Source organism: Pan troglodytes, chromosome 4, assembly GCF_028858775.2.
Source record: "Pan troglodytes isolate AG18354 chromosome 4, NHGRI_mPanTro3-v2.0_pri, whole genome shotgun sequence".
NCBI lineage: Eukaryota > Metazoa > Chordata > Mammalia > Primates > Hominidae > Pan > Pan troglodytes.
This window is the reverse complement of record NC_072402.2, coordinates 112057901-112079804: the sequence shown is the minus strand read 5'-3', so window position 1 is coordinate 112079804 and position 21904 is coordinate 112057901. Positions and strand designations below refer to the sequence as shown.

At 39.7% G+C, this 21904-nt stretch overlaps 1 protein-coding gene across 4 annotated transcripts in view; it reads right to left on the bottom strand.

The window, feature by feature from the left end:
* The window catches only part of KCNN2 (potassium calcium-activated channel subfamily N member 2), a 442874-nt gene that overhangs the window by 136888 nt on the left and 284082 nt on the right, over positions 1-21904 (bottom strand). For 2 of the 4 annotated variants that reach the window (XM_063810585.1, XM_063810584.1), the window contains exons 3-5: positions 3060-3265; positions 960-2245; positions 220-315 (exon numbers count right to left, since the gene is read on the bottom strand). In XM_063810585.1, the coding sequence (XP_063666655.1) occupies positions 220-315; positions 960-2245; positions 3060-3081 (1404 nt within the window). In that variant the 5' untranslated portion in view covers positions 3082-3265. Of the gene's footprint in view, positions 1-219; positions 316-959; positions 2309-3059; positions 3266-21904 lie in introns of those variants that run through there. The other 2 variants (XM_517882.9, XM_054684531.2) reach the window with 2 other exon arrangements.

The following is a 21904-nucleotide window of genomic DNA, read 5'->3' as shown; positions in this document are numbered from 1 at the left end:
ACACCTCAGAAAATGCTGCATGTTTATATGCTACCCTGCCTTGTGTTGTTTTCCACTTCCTGAAAGAACAGGTCAGGTGCTAACGGTAACAATACAGCATGTGTCTTCTGTAACCTCAAGCAAGGACATGACGGCTTGAAAAAAGCCTCTGCTGCCTTGCGTTTCTCTAGGCTGACTGTAGGGCTTTGGGTCATTCATAAACAGCAGGACCTAAGTTACCTGTATTTCCCTGGCGTGGTACACGATGATCAGACCGAGCAGGATGATCGTGGAGAGACTGATAAGGCATTTCAGAGCTAAGGAATACAGCGACGCCTGCAACACAGTCAGACAGAAGCACTTTTAAGAAAGAAGCACTTTTAACCGCCTTCCACGTCCCCAGAGTCAGTCAGTCCCGCACAGGTGGACCTGAACTCACAGAAGGAAGATAAGGGGAGAGGGGTGCACCTGTCTTGGCTCTGTGATCTGTCAGATCACTCGGCCTCAAAACCAAAAGAGACGAGAGTAGACCTGGAAAGACTGGGAAGACGCGTGGCTGGGCTGCTGGGTCCACGCCATAGAGGACCGAAGCGAGCGCCGCTGCTCCAGGCTAGCAAAACCAGAGGAACTTACTTCTGAGTTCAAGAGAGCGGGTTGAAAGGGCCCTTCTAAACATAATTCACGAGGGGATGAATTACAAATGGTTTCCCCACCGACTTCCAGAACCACTTACTTAAGGTGCCCGAATGCGCTGAGCACTCTTAACTGCCTCGAGAACTTTGGCTGCACGCGGGAAGGGTTCATCTCCGAGTTGTTTAGCTGACTACGGATGCGCGTCCTAGACGCGCCCGCTGTCCTGGCGGGCTCCCTTGATCGTCCCGGAGAGGCTAGGGATCCGCACGCAAAGGGTTCCCGCCAGTGCCCATCCCAACCACCCAGTGCCCGACTCCGGTAGCGTGGGCTGGGGTTCAAGCCTGTACCTTGTCGTAGGCGCCCCACGACAGCTCGGTCTCGATGACCATGACCACGATGCCGAACATGCCGAAGATGAGCGCGTAGTCGCTGAGCCGCTTGCGCTTTTCGAACAGGGCGCGCCGGTGGCCCAGCTTGTAGCCGATGTTCTGGTTTTTCTTTTTGCTGGACTTGGTGCCACTGCTGCTGCCGTGCCCGCTCCCGCCACCGCCGCCGCCTCCTCCAGTGCTGCCTCCGCCGCCGGTTCCATAGAGCGCCAGGTTGTTGGAGTTGTTGTGCTCGGGCTTAGACACCACGATCTCGGGGGCTGAGGACGAAGCAGCGGCGGCGGCGGCAGCGGCTGCAGACGGGGAGGACGCGCCGCCACCTCCTCCGACAGACGCGGGGTGCTGCAGGGGCTGCGCCTCTGAGTCCATCTCGTGCAGGTTCCGGCGGGACGCGCTCAAGTTGCTGAGCGGCCGCATAACGCCCCCGTTGTACCTGCAGCTGCTCATGGCTATTTCGGTGAAGGGGTTGCTCTCGCGGCGCGCCTGGGGCTGGTGGTGCTGGTGGTGCGCCGGGTGCGGGTGGTGGTGGTGGTGCGAGAGCGGGGGCCCGGAGCCCAGACTGCCGAGGCTGCCCGTGGGGCTGGCGGCGGGCTGCAGACTGTGGCACTGGTGGTACTGGGAGGCGGACGCGGACTGCTGCGCGTACTGCTGCCGGAGCGCACTGGCATGGCTGGACGGCGTCAGCTCGCTCACATTGAGCTGACTGCCCCGGCGCGACGAGCAGCAGCAGCAGCAGCAGGAAGAGCCCGACAGCGGCGAGGAGGTGCGGGTCCGGAAGGCGCCGCCGGGCGAGGAGGTGCGGAGCAGCAGGGACAGGTTATCTCCCGCCCCCGCTGCCGGGGCACCGGAGGAGGCGCAGCTGTTGCACCGGAGGCATGGGCTGCTGCCGCCGCTGGCCGGCTGCTGGTGCGCGAGGTGCGGGTGGTGGTGAGGGTGCGGGAGGGGCGCGAAGGGCGGGCACGGCTTGTCCTGGCTCTGTTGCTGCTGCTGGCAATGCAGGTGTGAGGAGCGCGGCGGCGGCGGCGGCTGCTCTGGGAAGAAGCCGCGCTGGAACTGCAATGGGGTTTCCATGTCAGGGCTGTTAAAGCTGCAGGGAGACCAAGCGGTGGTGCACCCTGCGCAATGCGTTATGGTCGGGAGCAGGGACTCCTGCTGCTGGTGCGAGGAAGGGCCCATGCCGGCTCCGGTAGAATCCAGGCGGCGAGTCCGATTGGTTGGGCGCACCAAAACAATGGGCATGACATCACCTGCGGGGACCGAGACTGAGTTTGCGGCGCGCGCGGCTTAGGGAAGCGTGTGTGGCAGAGAAAGATGGGGAGGGGAATCTGCAGGACAAACCCTAGGGGGGTGCAGTCCAGAGCCAGGGCGCTCCAGGGCAGGGATTCCGCCGGCTGATTGCGTGGAGGTGGAGAGCCCCCACGCAGTGCAGCTGGGCTGCAGGGGGAGGAGAAAAGAGAAAGGCGCCCCTCCCTCCCGTGCCGCTGCCCCCTTGACTAGTGCCGGACGCGCTGCCCGGATCACCTGCGCCAGCCACTGCAGCACGTCGGGCCACCTTGGCCAGGGGGCAGGCTCAGGGACGGTGTGGAACCCCGACCACTTCTCCGACTGCACGCCTCGCAGGGCTGCAAAACAGCAGCCCCCTCGTCCCACGCCCGCTTCTCCCAGATCATCCCGCCGAGAGTGGGCTGCCGGCTGCCCGCCAAGTAACTGCGGGGGCACTGGCTTTGGGGAGAAAAAGTTTGGCGACCGGCTGCGCCAGTGCAGCAGCATGTGGGGAGAATCCCGGGGCCTGAGCCCTGCCTTGGCCGCTGCGGGATCATAGCCGACCCCGAGACCGGATCTTTCCCAGCCGGCAGGCTCTGGAATCTGGATTGGGTGCGCGGCGCTCTAGCCCAAGTGCGCTGCGGCGCGGGTAGGGTTAACCGCCTCAGCACCCCGGCCGGGGGTGGGTGGGGGCGGGGCCGGAGGAGGGGATCCCCGCAGTCTGCCGGCAGAGCCGGCCGGGCTTCCCGGGTCCCCCCTGGCGGGGGCGGAGGGCTTTCCCCGCTACCGCCAGCTCACATTTGCGCCTTCTCCAGAACATGAGGGGATGGCGCCCCCGGCCGCCGGGTCCTGGGCTCTGGCGCTCAGGCCCTCCGGCAGCCCGAATCCGGAGGTCCCAGGGCTTCCTTGCCGGTGGAGAGGCAGGCGGCTCGCTCAAAGGTGTGGGGGCTGCTCAGCCACCGCCGGCCTCCAGCTGCTCTTCTGCTTCTCTTCCTCCTCCTCACCTGCAGCGCAGACACAAAGCAAAGACCGGTCACAAATACGCAAATATCGAGCATCTTTGCCAAGTCCTAACTGCAGCGGCGGGTGGGAAAGGGGCCTGCCGCGGGCTGATTCACCCCGGTAGTCGCAGCCTGGCAGGGAAATTAAGAATGATAGCTTGGGCTGAATAGTCGCTGCCCACGGACAGTGCTGGAGTTTTGTTGGAGTTCGGTATCATTATTTATTTATTTACTCTCTAATAAACTAACAAAAATTGCATTTGGTGTCTCACAAATTCCCTGTGCTGTCTTCTTCTAAGAGATGTACCAACACAATGCACTAGGTGATCCTTATGTTCTTTGTTTCTGCTCCATCTTAAGTCTTTACATTTGCATTTCTTTGTGAATTCAACTTCCCGTCTCCCCCTAAAGGTGAAAGAAATTGGCCCGTTGAATATTTGTTTCCATTTTAAATTATTTTAAAGCCTGCTTTTCATGCTAAAGACTATTACAACGAATTAGACCTAGCAATTAGAGTGAAAGCGGATCACCCTCATTAGGTCATTAGGTAATTGGAATTCTCAGCTGGATCCAATTTCTTGATATTCTACTCGGCAGCTGCCCTAAAGTTGCTTACCTGGTATCTGCTTGTAAGAGTGTGCGTGCATGTGCTTTCAATGTCATGGAATGAATAATTCATTTTATGATGTTTTTTGGACACATGTTAAACAATTTTAATTTTTTGTATGTGCAAATAAACATTCAGCAGAAAAAAAGGGGTGGGGGGCGCACAGCTGCTTTTAGTCCCGTAGCCCTGGACTTGAGCTAATTAATACTGTCCGGAATTGAATTTCTCAATGGTCTTGGTCAAGAATATAATTTAGTGGCTAACAATCAGAGACAGCATTTTGTTTTTATCATCTATTACTATTTTTGTTCTGTATCTTCAAAATAGCAATTCAATAAAACTTGTTTAGAATCACGAAGCTCATTGAGTCTTCGGGGCAGCTGAGTAGATACTGCATAAATTGTGTGGAAAGCATGACTATTCAAAACAATCCTGAGAAGTAATTTGAATTAAAATGAAAGTTTCCCTATGAAAAGTTACTAACCTTCTGGTCTGAAAAAGAAATTCAACTCATGCGGAAAATCCATCAAACATGTATTAGGACCCTTTTCAACAAATTATGTAGCTTTCCAGTTGCTATACGTAGCGATTGAGTGAAAATGTTTGATTCATCCTTACAAATCTAAATACTTCAAAGGAACATTATGGTAAATTAATAAATATTTTTATTAGCCGTTCATAAATTTAGATAAAAGATTACATAGCCTCCACCCCTGAAATATCATAATAGTTGTTGCCAACATTAAATTAGATATAAGGTTCTACAGTTACTAAACTGTCATAAGAAAAATAATGGCTGCATCCCTTGTGTCAAACTGACTTTGTCAAATAGCAAATTCACGGCTTCAACAGAGGCTCCAAAAACAAAATAATAGGCAAAAATGTATCTTTTGCCATGTATATCTCTATGCTGTAATATGGGATTAGTTGCAGTGCTATTAGTCATGTAGAAATCATGTAGAAATAATCATCTCAGAAATTGCCTACTGAGATTTATGGCAATGTTGCATGGAGTTCTCACTTCTCTTCAAGGGGGTACATAGGAGGATAGAATGCACAAAATTCAGAAGAAAATGGAAATTTGATCCACAGCATGAGGGACTGTCGGAACACCAAAACTCAGACTACTACTACTTCCGGCTAGCACTATTTTGAAAAAGCTCATAAAATAATTTAATAATGTAAAACTCACTGTGATTGGACAGAGAGCAAATCAATCAGACATTTATCGGCTTTCTGTTAAGAAATCAACTGATTACACACACTCAGCCGTCTTGCTAATAAATATCTGTATATTGAGAGTGTGGTAAACCTGTATTACTATGATGATGAAAAAACACAAGATAATTTTGTTTCATTTTTAGTCTGAATCATAACTTCATTATTTAAGGCATTTTACACTATTAGGTTATAACAGGCACATTTAAGAAGTTCTTATTTTCATCATTCCTCTTTTAATAAAGTCAACAAATTTTAAGTTTATATGTAGACATTTAAAATGTGCATAACATAATTTCTTTTTTTTCTACACAGGACTGTAGAGATACATGTAACATGTAAAGTTAAATGAAGCAACAAAGGCAATATTCTTCCACGTGGATAGTAGTTTGCACATAGTAGATACTTATTTATACTTGTGAGTACAGAGAGAAGGAGAGAGGAAGGAAATGAAGAAACATTGGGGGAAAAAAAAAGACGCAGATCAAGGGCTATGACTTCCAGTGATAAGCTTTCAGAAAATTAAATTTCCTTCTTTTTGTTCCATTAAAGCATATAAGTGAGAGAATTTCCCTAGATTAACACCAGAGGTCATACTCAGCCACAAAATGTATTTCAAATCTAATCAATTAAATCTATTTCCAGCATCACTTTTTAATAAAAATTGCCTATTTTTTTCTTATGGCCTACAACAATTGCTTTCCCATGTTTGTTGAATTTCAAGCTTGTGAACACGCACACAAACACGCATCCCACACACAAACACATTTTCTTAGAAGCATGTCTTTTTTCAGACCACAGGAGCTTGGGAAAAAAACTTCATCTCCTTCGCCCACTTTTTGATGGGGTTGTTTGTTTTTTTCTTGTAAATTTGTTTGAGTTCATTGTAGATTCTGGATATTAGCCCTTTGTCAGATGAGTAGGTTGCGAAAATTTTCTCCCATTTCGTAGGTTGCCTGTTCACTCTGATGGTAGTTTCTTTTGCTGTGCAGAAGCTCTTTAGTCATGTGTTTTTTGGCTGCATAAAGGAAGACATTTATGCAGCCAAAAAACACATGAAAAAATGCCCATCATCACCTGCCATCAGAGAAATGCAAATCAAAACCACAGTGAGATACCATCTCACACCAGTTAGAATGGCGATCATTAAAAAGTCAGGAAACAACAGGTGCTGGAGAGGATGTGGAGAAATAGGAACACTTTTACACTGTTGGTGGGACTGTAAACTAGTTCAACCATTGTGGAAGTCAGTGTGGCGATTCCTCAGGGATCTAGAACTGGAAATACCATTTGACCCAGCCACCCCATTACTGGGTATATACCCAAAGGACTATAAATCATGCTGCTATAAAGACACATGCACACGTATGTTTATTGCGGCATTATTCACAATAACAAAGACTTGGAACCAACCCAAATGTCCAACAATGATAGACTGGATTAAGAAAATGTGGCACATATACACCATGGAATACTATGCAGCCATAAAAAATGATGAGTTCATGTCCTTTGTAGGGACATGGATGAAATTGGAAATCATCATTCTCAGTAAACTATCGCAAGAACAAAAAACCAAACACCGCATATTCTCACTCATAGGTGGGAACTGAACAATGAGATCACATGGACACAGGAAGGGGAATATCACACTCTGGGGACTGTTGTGGGGTGGGGGGAGGGGGGAGGGATAGCATCGGGAGATATACCTAATGCTAGATGACGAGTTAGTGGGTGCAGCGCACCAGCATGGCACATGTATACATATGTAACTAACCTGCACAATGTGCACATGTACCCTAAAAGTTAAAGTATAATTAAAAAAAGAAAAAACTTCATGTTGTTTGCACTCCAATCCCTTATTTTATTCAAATTTCTATTATGCCATTGTTCATAATTCTCTTCTTTATAGTATTGTCTATGCTATGTCTTTTTGTTGTACCTTAAAAAGCAGGGTTCTCTTGACTTTGGGTGTTTTTGGTATATTTCCAAAGACAATCAGACCAGGGGTCCCTGGCATCTGTTTCCCATATTGGCGTGGTCTGAAGGAAAATTTTGACCTACAAAGTAAATGTTTTTCTGAGAATTATTTTTTTCTTTGCCTGGGTGAGTCAACTACAATATTTGGTGGTGCCAAACGCAGAGGTTGTGATGAGACACCGCCACTCTGAACTTACTGTCCTTAGCAATAAATGCCAGTGGGGAATCAGGATAGTATCATTTATTTCCTTAGCACGGTAATAATTCCATGTTTCTGGAAACATAACAATTAAAAGGCCCTAAAAACACCATTATTTTTAAATCACACATTGCCCCACTTTATAAGAAATCTACTAATTTGAAGAAAACATAAAAATCATAATTATTATATGTGTTCTTCATACTTCTGCCTTATGATTATAAAGTATCAAGACATGAATGAGCGTATTGGTGATGGTCTTATAAATTTTTAGCAATACCTCTATTTTTTTAGGGGCTAATTATTGTGTTAGGGCCTATCCATTCACTTCCTAACTTTTCAGTTTTTCCTATTCTCACCCTTGTCTCCTACCGTTTCTCAGCTGGTTAGCATATCTATAAAAGTCTCTGCAATGCCAGCAAAAAAAGACAAAAGTAAAACTCATACTGAGTTTGCTAGTAGAACTTGTGTTAATTAAATGGGTGAACAGGTAGAAATCATTGTGTATGCTAAGTCTTATTAAAATAATCTGGATTTCATGAACAAATATCCTTTGGCAGCTAGAAACACAACACCCAAATCTAGAAAGTCATAAAACTTAGCAGACAGCACATTCTAGTTTATAAAGTAGTTTCTTATGTGTTTATTTTATTTGCATCTCACAACAAGCCATATGGAAGGCAGGAAAAGGTTTTATCATCAACTCCGTTTTACAAGTAACGAAAATATCTGAAATGCAGTGCCTACCCTACCCAAGGTGACATAGCTAGCTAGTGAGCAGCAAAGAGAAGCCAGACTTCAAATACAATCTTCTGAATTTTTCTGTGGGTCTGTTTTACACTCTGCTAGCTCTTCTTCACAGCTGAAGAATATAGTCGCCTCTCATTAGTAGAAACTACCTGTGAAGGGCCTCACAGACATTTCCTCACTGGCTTTTTCGTTTCTGTGATCCTTAACTATTGTCCTCTTGTTGACTTCATTTGATCAACAGAATAATTTGTGAGGATATAATACAAATGTAGATGAAATAGCAGTGCTATATGCCTGCAGGTCCAAGGTACCTAATTAAAATGTATTTTAAAAATACAGATACTGATGTATTCAGACACACTCTTCTATCTACTTTGCTGCCAGCCTGTAGATTCCTAATTTTTGGTAATATTGACACTGGCAAATGCTATTTAGTTTTTTCAAATAATAAGGGAGGAGGAGCAGGCTCAAATTCTTCACCCTGCAGCTCAGAGGAACTTGTCTGCAGTCTTGCAGGCATCCAGCTTGGTTCCTTGGCTCCTACTCTGGCAGACTTGTCCTCTCACTGCTTCTCCTTTTATGCCAAAGAGTGAGAGAACCGGAGAAAGGAAGCCAGGCTGCACGCCACAAGGAGAGAAAAACCAGTGTGTCCCACAGTTGGCTTAAAGAGTTAGCAAAAGTGGAACCAAATATATTAAAACTAGCCCTAAATACTGAGATGAAAGCTTACACTTGGAAATCTCAAAAGTTCTCTGGTTGCTCAGTGCTAAAACATAGGGACGCTAAAAACTGAAGGTTTATTTTCCCTTTGAAATCCAGTGTATATTTTCATAATTATTTTCTTCTTCCATACAGTGTTAGGGCACAAGATATATTGACTCATTTTTCTCGTTTCCTGATCACAGCCCTGTAAGTTCTCTTTCCGTGTGTTATTCATGAACTCCCTATTACTATGTTTGCCTTATTCTTATCTACCTCTTGCCAAACAGGCTCAGAAAATCTACTACTCTTCGTCTAACTTTATGTTATTCTCTCTCTTTCTGGGAATATTTGTAAATCCCAGTCCCCTAATAATTGTTTCAGTGCCAGGAGAGAGTTGGTGCCTACTCATACAAAGGGAAAGAACCACAATTTGCTAAGTTAAATTAAATGTAACAATGTCACCAGCAACAAAACACTCCAGATGTAAATAAATTACCAAGGTTTGCATATTCATATTTATCTTCTAAGCAAGAGTTGTCTTAAAAATGAGTTTAATTCTGGATTACTGCTGTTTTGTCTTATGGCTGTAAATCCATTAGCACTTTTTTTCTGTTTTAATTATTAATGTACAATAATTAGGTCATACAAAACAATATACATTATGTAAAATATCAGGGGAAAAACACAACAGATATATGCTAGACAAATTTAATGACAAAACTTACTATTTAATAAATACATTTTTTTCTCACTACTTAGGATGAGTCCTTCCTAAAACCTGTTTTAATTAGTTGAAACTATTGGATACTTTCACAAGTTAAATTTTCTTAACAAGGAGTATTTCCTAGCTCATATAACTGAAAGTATTATTAGGTAAAACTTCAATGCTATTTGATTCAGAGGTTAAGACATCATCAGTGTTTCAACCAGTGTTTCAGTTTCCTTAGATATTTTATTATTCTCCTCCTTCATATGTATTGGCTTAATCCTCAGGTTAACTTACCTCATGGTAGCAAAAAGAGCTGTAGCAGTTTTAGGCCTCATATTCATACCCAAATCATTCAGAGGGAAGAAGGTCATCCTCTGCCCCAACTTTCCAAACAATTTTCTAGTATATCAAATTGAACCAGCTTCCTTCACATGCCCAACTCTGAACTATAAAGAATGGTTAAAGGGAGGTATGATGGGAATGACTCATCAAACAGAGAATATTGATAAATAAACAGAAATTATTTAAAAGAATCTAATTGAAATTTTGGAGTTGAAAAGTAGAGTAACCATATGAAAAATTCAATGATAAATTTGAGCCAGCAGAAAAAGAATCAGTAAACTGAAAAATACACTGATGAAGATTATGCAATCTGAAGAACAGAGAAAAGAAAGTGTAATAATAAGAAAACCCCCAGCACCTCAGAGAAATGTGAGACACCACTACATGCACCAAGAGACATGAAATGGAAGACCAAAAGAAAAAAGAGAAAAAAGACAGAAAAAATATTCAAAGAAATAATAGCTGAAAACTTTCCAAATTTGATAAAAACATTCATCTACACCTCCAAGAAATTCAACAAACTTTAGGATAAACTAAAGCAATCCATACCCAGAAACAGCATAGTCAAAAAGGGAAAATTTTGGAATAGGTAAAGAAAAATAACATGCCAAGTACAGGAGAGCACCAATAAGATCAACCACTGACTTCTCATCACTAAACAATAGTGACCAGAAGGCAGTGGGATGGTATATTCAAAGCACTGAAAGAAAAACAAATCTGTAAATTAAGAAAATATTTAGTAACATTAACAAACATGAAGACAAAATAAATAGTTTCATAGAGAAATAAAAACTGAGAGAATGTAATGCTAACAGACTTGCCTTTCCAGAAATGCTAAAGAAAGCTTTCAGGCTGAAAGCAGATAACATCAAACAGTAATTTGAATCTACACACACACAGAAAAAGAGTGCCAGTGGTAATTATGTGGGTAACTATAAAAAACAATATAATTTCATATTTTTAAATTTCTCCTGATTAAATGAAATACCTTAAAATAATGAATATATAATTATACTGCTTGGTCTATAATATAGAAATTTAACACATTTGACAATAACAGCACAAAGGATTGAGGTAGAAGAAAGACATATCGAAGTACAGAAATGACACCAGATGGTAATTTGAATTCACAGGAAGAAATGAAGAGGACCAGAAAAGGTAAATAAATAGGTTAGTATAACAAGTTCTATAAGTACATATCTACTGTCTGTTATACCATGCAAACAACAACCATATAAGTATTGGAGTGGCTACATTAGTACAGCCAAAATGGACTTTAAGAAAAAAAAAATGTAACTGGAGACAAAGAAGACAATTTTATAAGGACAAAATGCCAGTCCATCAGGAAAATACAACAATTTTAAATACATATATGTGCATAAAAACAGAATCCCAAGATACATGAAGCAAACTGCCAGAATTGAAAGTACAATTAGCCAATTCAATAATAATAGTTAGAGACTTTAATACTCTACTTTTAATAATGGTTAGAACAGCTATGCAGAGGATTAACAAGAATACAGAAAATGTTAACAGCAGTATAAACCAACTGTGCCTCACAGACATTTACAGAACATTCTCCTCAGCAACAGCAGAACACACATTTTTCTCACGTGCACAAGGAACATTGTCCAAAATAGCCTGACTTGACCATTATGCAATCTATGCTTGTAACAAAACTGCACTTGTACCTCGTATATTTATACAAATTCTTTAAAATTTTGGGAAATTCAGAAATATGTAAATATTAAACAGCACACTCCTAAATAAGAATCAAAGAAGAAATCACAATGGGAATTAGAAAATATTTAAAGATAAATGAAAACAAAATCACAACATGCAAAAACCTACAGGATGCACCTAAAGCCATGCATAGAGGGAAATTCTTAGCCGTAAATATGTAAATTGGAAAAAGATGAAATATTTCAAATCAATAAGCTAACATATTACTTTAAGAAAAAAGTAACATATTACTTTATGAGAAAAGAAGAGAACAAGGCAGAAGGAATCATGAAGACTAGAGTGGAAGTTAACAATGGCAATAAAAAACAGAACATATCATTGAAAATAAAAATTAGTTTTTGAAAAGATCAATAAAATTGATGAACCTTTAGTAGACTGACCAGGAAAAAAAAAGAAAGAGAAAGAGAGAGAAGAGCATATTACTAAAATCTGGTAATAAATAGAGGGCATCACTACTAACCTTACAGAAATGAAAAGGATTATAAGAGAATGAGATAAACAAGTATATGCCAACAAATTGATGACTTAAATAAAATGAGAAAATTGCTAGAAAATACAAAAACTGACCCGTGATTAAGTAGAAAATTTGAATGGGCCTGTACAAAGTAAAGTAATTGTATTAGAAATTTTTTAACTTTCTATGAAGAAATGGCCAGGCCCTGTTGGCTTCGCTGGTGAATCTGTAGTATACTTAACACATAATTAACAGCAATTTTTCACAAACCTTTCCCAAAAAATAGAGGAGGAAAAACACTTCCGAACCCATTTTAAAAGGCCAGTATTACCCTGATATCAAAATGAAAGACATCACAAGAAAACTACATTTATGTATATAGATGCAAAAATCTTCAACAAAATACAACCAATCCAAATACAGCAACATACAAAGTTATATACATGACCAAGTTGGAATTATCATAAGAATACATAGTTTAGTGTTATAAAATTAATTAGTGTAATACGAACTATCAATACAATAAAGCAAAATAACCATATAATCATCTCAATGGACACAGAAAAAATATTTGACAAAATCCAAAACTCTTTCACGATAAACACACTCAACAAAGTAGGAATACCAGGAAGAGGTTGAACAGGACTTCCTCAGCTTGATAGACGACATCCATGAAAAAAATCTACTAATAATATCATACTTACTGGTGAGAGACTAAATGGCTTTTCCCTTAAGATCGATATGAGAGAACAATATTTGTTCTTCCCACTTTTATTAAACATTGTATTAGAAATTCTAGCCAGTACAGTTAGGTAATAAAAAGAAACAAAAGGTATTCAGATAGATAAGAAGTAATCAACCTATCTCTTTATACAGGACATGACTGTGGATCTAGAAAATCATAAGGAATTCACTAAAATGCTCTTAGAACTAATAAACAGGATCAGCAGGTTTCTAAATACAAGGTCAACATCAATACAAATCAATTGTACTACAATACACTAGTAATGAACAACCTAAAAATGAAATTTCAAAATGACTGCATTTGTAAAGTCATCAAAAAGAATACAATAATTAGAAATGTAACAACAAAAGTACAAAACTGATACTCTGAAAGTAAAAAAAATTTAAATAAATTAAAGAACGCACAAATTAATGAAGATACAATCTATGCTCCCAAGGCAAAATACTTAATATTGTTAAAATGGCAAGAGTCTCTAAACTGACCCACAGATACAATCAAATCCCTATCAAAATCCTAGCTGATAGGGTTTGGGAGAAATTGGCAAACTGACCCTAACATTCATATAGAAATGCAAATAGCCAAGAATAGACAAAGCAATCTTTAAATAGAATAAAGTTGGAGGATGCACACTTGTTGAGTGGAAACTTACTGCAAAGGTATAGTAATCAAGATAGTGTGGTAATGGCATAACATAGATATGTAGGACCAATGAAACAGAATTGAGAGTCCAGAAATAAACCTTTACATTTATGACTGATTGACCTTTAATAAGGGTGCCTAGATAATTCATTGGGGGATAGAACAATCTTTTCCACAAAAAGTGCTAGGAAAACTGGATATTCACATGCAAAAACATGAACCTGGACCCTTTCTTTACACAATGCAAACAAATTAACTCAAAATAGATCAAAGACCTAAATGTATGGAATAAACGGTAAAACTCAAAGCATTTGAGTGAATCATTGTGAGCTTGTGACCTCGGCAGTTGTATTTTAGATATAACACTAAAAGCATAAGCTACAAAGGAAAAACATAGACAAATTGGGCTTAATCAAAATAAAAAACTTGTGCTTCAAAGGATACCATCAGGAAAGTGAAAAGACTACCTACAGAATGGGAGAAAATATTTGCAAATCATAGATGTGAAAAGGGACTTGTATCCATAGTATATAAAGAACTCTTATAACTCAATTATAAAAATAATAAATATGTAATGTGTATTTCAAGATAACTAAAAGGTAAGATTTTGAATGTTATCACCACAAAGAAATAATAAATGTTAAAGTGATAGATATGGTAATTATCCTGATGTGATCATTATATAGTGTATACATGCATCGAAACATCATACTGTATCCTATAAATATGTACAATTCTGTGTCAATTGCAAATAAAAATAATTTTAAAAAATTTAAAAGAATAAATAAGCCAAAGGCAAAATCTCTGAATAGACATTTATCCAAAGAAGACATAAAAATGGTCAATGGGCACATGAAAAGCATAGGCACTACATCATTGGCCACTAAAGAAATGCAAATCGAAACCACAATTTGATACTTCACACCCACTAGGATGCCTATATTTAAAAAGACAGATAATAGCAAGTGTTGTCAAGGATGTGATGAAATTTGAACCTTCACACACTGCTCGTGGGAATGTAAAATGGGACAGGTGCTTTGGAAAAGTTTAGCAATTCCTCAAAATATTAAATGTAAACATACCATTTTACTCAACATTTCACTTCTAGGTATGTACTCAAGAGAAATGAAAATGTACATCCATACAAAAACTTTTACATGAATGTTCCCTGCAGCATAATCCATAATAACCAAAAAGTAGAAACAATTCAAAAGCCCATCAACTGATAAGTATATAAATAAAATGTGGTACACGTTGAGTATCCCTTATCCAGAATGCTTGGGATCAGAGTGTTTCTGATTTTTTATTTTTTTGAATTTTGGAATATTTTCATATACATAATGAGAGATCTTGGGGATGAGACCCAAGTCTAAACACATAATTCATTTTTGTTTCATATACACCTTATACACATAGCCTGAAGGTAATTTTATACAATAAGTAATTTTGTGCATGGAACAAAGTTTGTGTACATTGAACCATCAGAAAACAAAGGTATCAGGTGTGGAATTTTCCTTATGTTGTCATGTTGGTGCTCAAAAATTTTCAAACTGTGGAGCATTCCAAAGTTTATATTTTCAGATTAGGGATTCTCAACCTGTATATCCTTACAATAGAATATTATTCACCAGTAAAAACCAATGAAGTCTTGATACATGATACAACACGGATGAACCTTGAAAAGACATAAAGGAAAGCCAGTCGCAGAACACGTTACATGATTCCATATATAGGAAATGTTCAGAACAGGCAAAGCTAAAGACAAAATGTTACAAAATTGGTTGTCTTGGGCTGGGGGGAAGGAGAGCAGCAAATTAGAGTAAGTGATAATAGGTACAGTGTTTCTTCTTGGTATGATCAAAAATATTTTTAAACTGGAGTGTGGTGATGGTTATGTAACTCTGGGAATATACTAAAAACTATTGATTTATACACTTTAAATGGGTAGATTGTATGGTGTATATAAATTCTATCTTAAGAAAATTGTTAAAAAGTGATGAGAGCAATTCCCAAATAAAACTGAATGCTAAAATGAAAGTATCAATTTAAAATGAATATTGGTTAGGCAACCTTTGATCTATAAGATTAGGAAGAACAAGAAACAGTTTTCCGAGGTGGCATAAGTGACTATCATCTATGCATTTTAAGATAATTGAGGATTCAAGATTTTTTCTTGTCAGTCTCTATCCACAGAGTTTGTAAATCCAAATAGTATCATGGTTCAGTGAATGTCCTAATAAGAATTTTAGTATATAAATAAGGTGTGGCATTTTATTTTAATTGTGGAAATTAGATTTCTCTTAATGATATGTAAGTACCAGATCAAGTATATTTTGTACTGAATTCTACAGTTAAAAATCACTGTCATGAAATGATCCTAACAGCAAGAAAAAAGTGGGACTAAAGCATTCTCTGAAGATGACTGGTAATGGCTTCTTTTTATTATTATTATTATTATACTTTAAGTTTTAGGGTACATGTGCACAATGTGCAGGTTAGTTACATATGTATACATGTGCCATGCTGGTGTGCTGCACCCATTAACTCGTCATTTAGCATTAGGTATATCTCCTAATGCTATCCCTCCCCCCTCCCCCTGGTAATGGCTTCTTGTGGCCATTAATTAATTTTCTTTGTAACCTTTTAGCTCTCCTATCACCCTTTGGTATCTCAAACATATACATACAGCATCGTGAGACCGAGCCTTTTGTAGAGGTTTTTGGTGGCAATTTAGAAAATATATGTTCTCAGTTTTGAGAGTTGGCAGCAAAAGTGCACTCAACATGCCTGCTGCATGTGGTTTGGCTGTTTGAAGCACACATCTTAAAGGACTCAGTGGTCAAGAAGACATACATGGGCAGGCACTGTGTAGTTAGCAAGGGTCTCACTTGATATTAACAGGTGGCTGTAATACTAGGATCAGACTCACCTGAGTGCTCACTTCAAAAGAGAGACTAAGGGAGTGAGAGGCTCTCTTGGGAAAGCTGAGCCAATAGTTCAACATTGTCTCATGGATGGTTACCTAGGGTCACTTAGAGGTGAGGATAGCTTTGAAGCAGTACATATAATCCCTGACTATTTCCCATTATTACGAAAAACTAATTTACTCATGGGGTTTTTCTTTTGGTTTGTGTTTTTAGCCAAGGTAAAGGTCATGTTTTTATTCAAATATATTACATATTTTATCAAGAGTCAAAAGAAAACTGTTTTTAGTGGTCACATAGACAATGGAAAAAGGTGTAGAAAACAAAACACTTTGTTCCCAAAGATAAATTATGTGAAATATACCAAACCACTGAAATAAGATTGATCAGAAAGTTTTGTCTAGGTTATTAAATGTAGTTCTGTGATGAAGAACTCATATTTCCTTGTCTACATTTCAGTATTTTGATTATCCCAAGATCAGGACTTTGGAGAACACATAAAGCACGCAGCCTAGTAAGTGGGCTTTACCCATAAGTGGTGGAATCTGATGTAATTGATGAGTACCATTCTAGGGTTTTCTTAATACTGGTGATGTTAACTTTGATCACTTGGTGACAATGGTGTCTTCCAGATTTCTCCACTGTAAAGTTACTGTTTCTCCCTCCACAGTTAGTAAGTATCTTATAAGATTCTTTGAGACTATGCAAACATAGCATTAATTATCATAATTTCACCCAGTAATTTTAGCACCAATCAATGATTATTTTCTGTAGCGATTATAAATGTGGTGTTTACCTAATGGTGATATCCTCCTTTAATAATACCTTCTATATTGATTAGCTAAATTATATTTTAAGAAAGACATGTCCCTACTTCCTAATGTACTTATTTATTCAATGAAATATTATTGTAACAGTATAAAGGTAATGGGTGTTTTATTCTATGAGTGATAATCCATTATCATTATTTATTTTGTTCTCAAATGATTCCAGCCTTGGCCATTAAAAGCTCCTTCAGGTTGGCCCCTGTGTCCTTTTGGCATTCCCCCATTATGTTTTGAGCAGTTCATCATCCTCTGGCATCACAAGATGTTCGAGGCTTAACTTGGTATTTTTCTGTCCCAGCCCCTGGAGTGAACTATTTTTCCAGGTATGCCTGGTTCTTTTTTTTTTTTTTTTTTTGGAGAATGAATTTAAAAACCAACATATGCATACAAAGGTAACTCATTGTTACTGCCATGTCATTTTTTACAGGCCCTTTCAGCTATCAGAGATACAAATATATCCATGTATATGAACCCATACACACAGAACTATATTTAATATCTATGTCTATCTCTGTGTATATATATTTAGAAGTAAATTCATATTCATACACCCAATTCTAATGCAATACCAGAGTTCAGTTTTGCTTTATTATTTTCCTTGTTACTCTTTCCTTTAACAACGAAACATCTGGCCCTCATTACTCACAATATATTTATTTATTTGCTCAATCTTAGTTACAGAATAGCTAGTACATTCCCAGACAGAAAACAAATTTACTCACTAGCAAATGATGTTTGTGTCCAGTTCTGTTTGTCCTTAACCTTACAGTACATGTTGACAGAGTTTGTATGTATGTCCCTGCCAAATCTTATGCTGAGATGTAATCCCCAATGTTGGAGGTGGGGCCTGGTGGGAGGTGTTTGCGTCATGAAGGCAAATTTCTCATGGCTTGGTGTTGTCGTCGCATGGCTTGATTCTGTCTTCACAATAGTGAGTGAGTGTTAATAAGATCTGTGATTATTTAAGTTTATGCTCCCCGACCCCAACTCCTGCTTTGGCCATGTGATGTGCCTGCTCTTGTCTTTGCCTTCTGCAATGATTAAAAGCTCCCTGAGGGCTGAGCACTGTGGCTCATGCCTGTAATCCCAACACTTTGGGAGGCTGTGGCAGGGGATCACTTAAGGTCAGGAGTTGGAGACAAGCCCGGCCAACGTGGTGAAACCCTGTCTCTACTAAAAAAATACAAAAATTAGCCAGGCACAGCAGCGCATGCCTGTAGTCTCAGCTACCCGGGATGCCGAGGCAGAAGAATCACTTGAACCTGGGAGGCGGAGGTTGCAGTGAGCCAAGATTGCGCCACTGCAGTCCAGCCTGGGTGACAGAGCGAAACTCCATCTCAAGAAAAATAAAAAATAAAAGCTCCCAGAGGCCTCCCCAGAAGCCAGGCAGATGCTACTGCCATGCTTGTATAGCCTGCAGAACTGTGAGCCAATTAAACCTCTTTTCTTTAGAAATTACACAGTCTCAGTTATTTCTTTATAACAATGCAAGAACAGACTAACACACATCATAATTAATGTTTTCCAAAGTTAGTTAGATCGGTTCTTTCTGCCCCCCAACTCTTTCAGTGTTGTTCTTATCTGTAATGCAGCTAGCTTCTTTCACTGCTATTTGATTTCGATTTTTATTTCATCTACATCCTGGTTGATTTTAATTAGCATTCATTTGTCTTTTGGGGTTTGTGAAATACTGCAATGATTCTAAGTGTCAGAGCTATGCAACAGGTATACTCAGAGAAATCTGAATTCAGGAAGGTCCCTACTCCATTGCCATTCTGTTATTCTTTTTGCCCTTTTCCCATCCATGCCTTGTAGAAAACCAATTTTATTAGATTCTGCTTTGTCCTGCTTGTATTTCTTTTGTACCAGGAAGTTGACACATGTATATTTTTTTTTCCACAAAGAGTAGTGTATTCTTTTACCCTTTACTTTTTTCACTTAACAAGATATTTTGGAAATGTATCTATATGAATCCATAGAGATCTTTCTCACTCTTACAGTTACACAATATTTCAGTGTGTGGATGTAGCATTGTTTATTCAAACACTCTCTTATTTTGGAACATTCAAGTTGTTTCCAATGTTTTTCAGAACAAAAAATGCTGAAATGAGTAACTTTGTGCATATGTATTTTCAAATTGATGAAGGTGTATCTTCAGGGTAAAATCCTAGCAGGGGTATTTCTAGGTCAAAATATAAGTGCATATGTATTGTCTCTTGATTAAGTTCTGCCTAAATAAGCAGCACCTAGTCTAATAGATTATCTTGACTTTCCTTTTCAATTAATCAAAATTAAATGGGCTGTAATTTTTCCGTGGCAATTTATAATCTGAGTTTCTTCATGTGTAGTAAAGAATTTAGCCTTGGCCAAGAAAGGTCTGGCCTTTGTCCTTGGCTCGAGGGAGGTAACCTCTAAACGCTTAGACTCTCCCAAGTGATAGGAGTGTTTTTGTTATTCATGATGGACTCCTCAGACCATACCTTATAGTTTGGGCTAAAGAGGTGACTCATGGTCAGTCCCTTGGGTCACATATCAGCTGACTCCTGGGAAGGGGGCAGCAGAGACTGAGTTCAGCCACATGGAAAATAAATCCATCAATCATGTCTATGTAATGATGCCCCAATACAACTCTGGACACTGAAGCTTGAAAGAGCTTCCCAGGTTGTTAATACTCCATGCATATTGTCACACATGGATGCTTTAAAGGGTAACACATCCAGAGGACATAGAAGCTTTACACTTGCAGCCCTCCCAGACCTTACCCTACACTCTTCCTTTCCATCTGCATTCTTTTCTGTGAGTATACAGTCTTCAGGGAGTTCTGTCAGTCCTTCTAGCAAATTATTGAACCTGAGGATGGTTTTGGGAACCCCTCATATTTGCAGTTGATGTCAGAAGTGAGGGAAGTCTTGGTGACTGGGCTCCTTACTTTGTAGTAAGACCCAAACTCCTTGCAGTTGGTGTCAGAAGTTTGGGCCAACCTGGCAGTCTTGAAGATCATGCCCTCAACCTCACATTTTGGCTAACAACTCTGGGTGGTTCAGCACTTCTGCAGGCTAAACTCGAGATCTCTGGGTTAACCAAGAGAAAACTGGAAGACAATGTTAGTTTCAGTTCCAGTGCATGTTTAAAGAATTAAATATAAACTAGAATCCTTTACCAAAGGGTGAAGAGAAAGGTGCTCTGTTCTCAGATGTCTCCAGGTATAGGCGAGGAAGAGAAAATCCCCTAGGACCACATAAATAGGAGAAACTCAGACTATCAGGCATCCCTGCCCATTAGACATCAGAGGGATTAGACAGCTTCTCAAAGCACTTTATACAAAAAGCAGATGGGTATAAATACTCTATCCACCATAGGGATTCACTGTTGTCTTTAGGATTGTACCACTCATTCCCTCACCACACCCTGCTGTTCCCCCCACACCATGTTGTTCCCCCCACACCATGCATCTTTGTCATCCAAGTACCCATGGTATTCAAGTCTTTGTCCAAAGCCCACTTGGAGAGATAAGCATTCTTTCTGCCACTCTGACTTCATTCTTTTGCCCCTCTCTCCTTTCTGCATCTAACCCCTAGTAAAGCAGACCCTAAAATACTGTATGTATTATTTTTTATGGAAAATTTGAGGGTCTTACCTGCACCTAAAGTTCCCTCTAAATCCTACCTCTTATTTTAGTTAAGTCACAGTTGAAAGATGTATTCAGGCCACAATCTACCTTTCATTCATTTCTACCTATGCTCATTTATGCTTTAATATTTATTAGAACTTGCAAAATAGTATATCTCAATAATGAGATATAGACAAGAACTCAGTTATATAGCACTCTCTCACCAAGCATCCCATCTTTCCATAATTTAACCAAAGACAGAACAAACCACAGCCCTTTGGAGACAAAATCAATGTCAAGAAGCCTGTGTTGGCTATTCATTAGCAAGCCTTCAGACTTTCAGTAATCCTAATTGATTTCCTGACCCACTACATATCAAAAGTTTAAGACTAAGAATAAAGGCTTATTAAATTTGATAAATTAAATGTAGCAAGAAATGAAGATGTGACAACTGATTCCTTGAGAAACTAACAGTGTATTTATAAACAGAACTTAACACAGTATAAGAGCTCAAAAAAACATATCAGGAGAGGATCAGGAAGAATAGCTAATGGATGCTGGGCTTAAGACCTGGGTGACGGGGTGATCTGTACGGCAAACCACCATGGCATGCGTTTACCTATGTAACAAGCCTACACATCCTGCACATGTACAGCTAAACTTAAAAGTTAGGGGACAAAAACACATCAGGGCAAGTGGTCATTTATACTTGAAGAAGCCCCAGTGCCATCCTTGAATTCAAGATGAGGCTAATATGTGTTTTGATGGTGATCCTAAGTGATCAAGAAAACTAAATTATGTATACCACAGTCTGTTAAGAAAGAATATACTTATAATATGACATTTAAGAAGAATTACCTTCAAAATTATTTTTAAAAAATTCTTGGGCCATAACCTTTATCTTAGAATGTTGGTTTTCTATGAACAATTCTAGATTTCTAAGAATTTATTTTGTTAAGGCTTTACTCTGGAAAGCCTACTTTCAGATCACAAATGTTGGTGATCTAAAGTCTATGAAATCTTTCTGGAGGGAATCTTTCCTCTACATTCCACAAATAATCATCAACCCTACCTCCAATAAGCACACACCATATGGCTTGCATGACATTAGACAATTTTTATAATTCTTGTCATTCTGTGTATCTGCATCAATTCACTGATGCCTATAAAATGTAAGCTCTCAGGGAATATGTCAA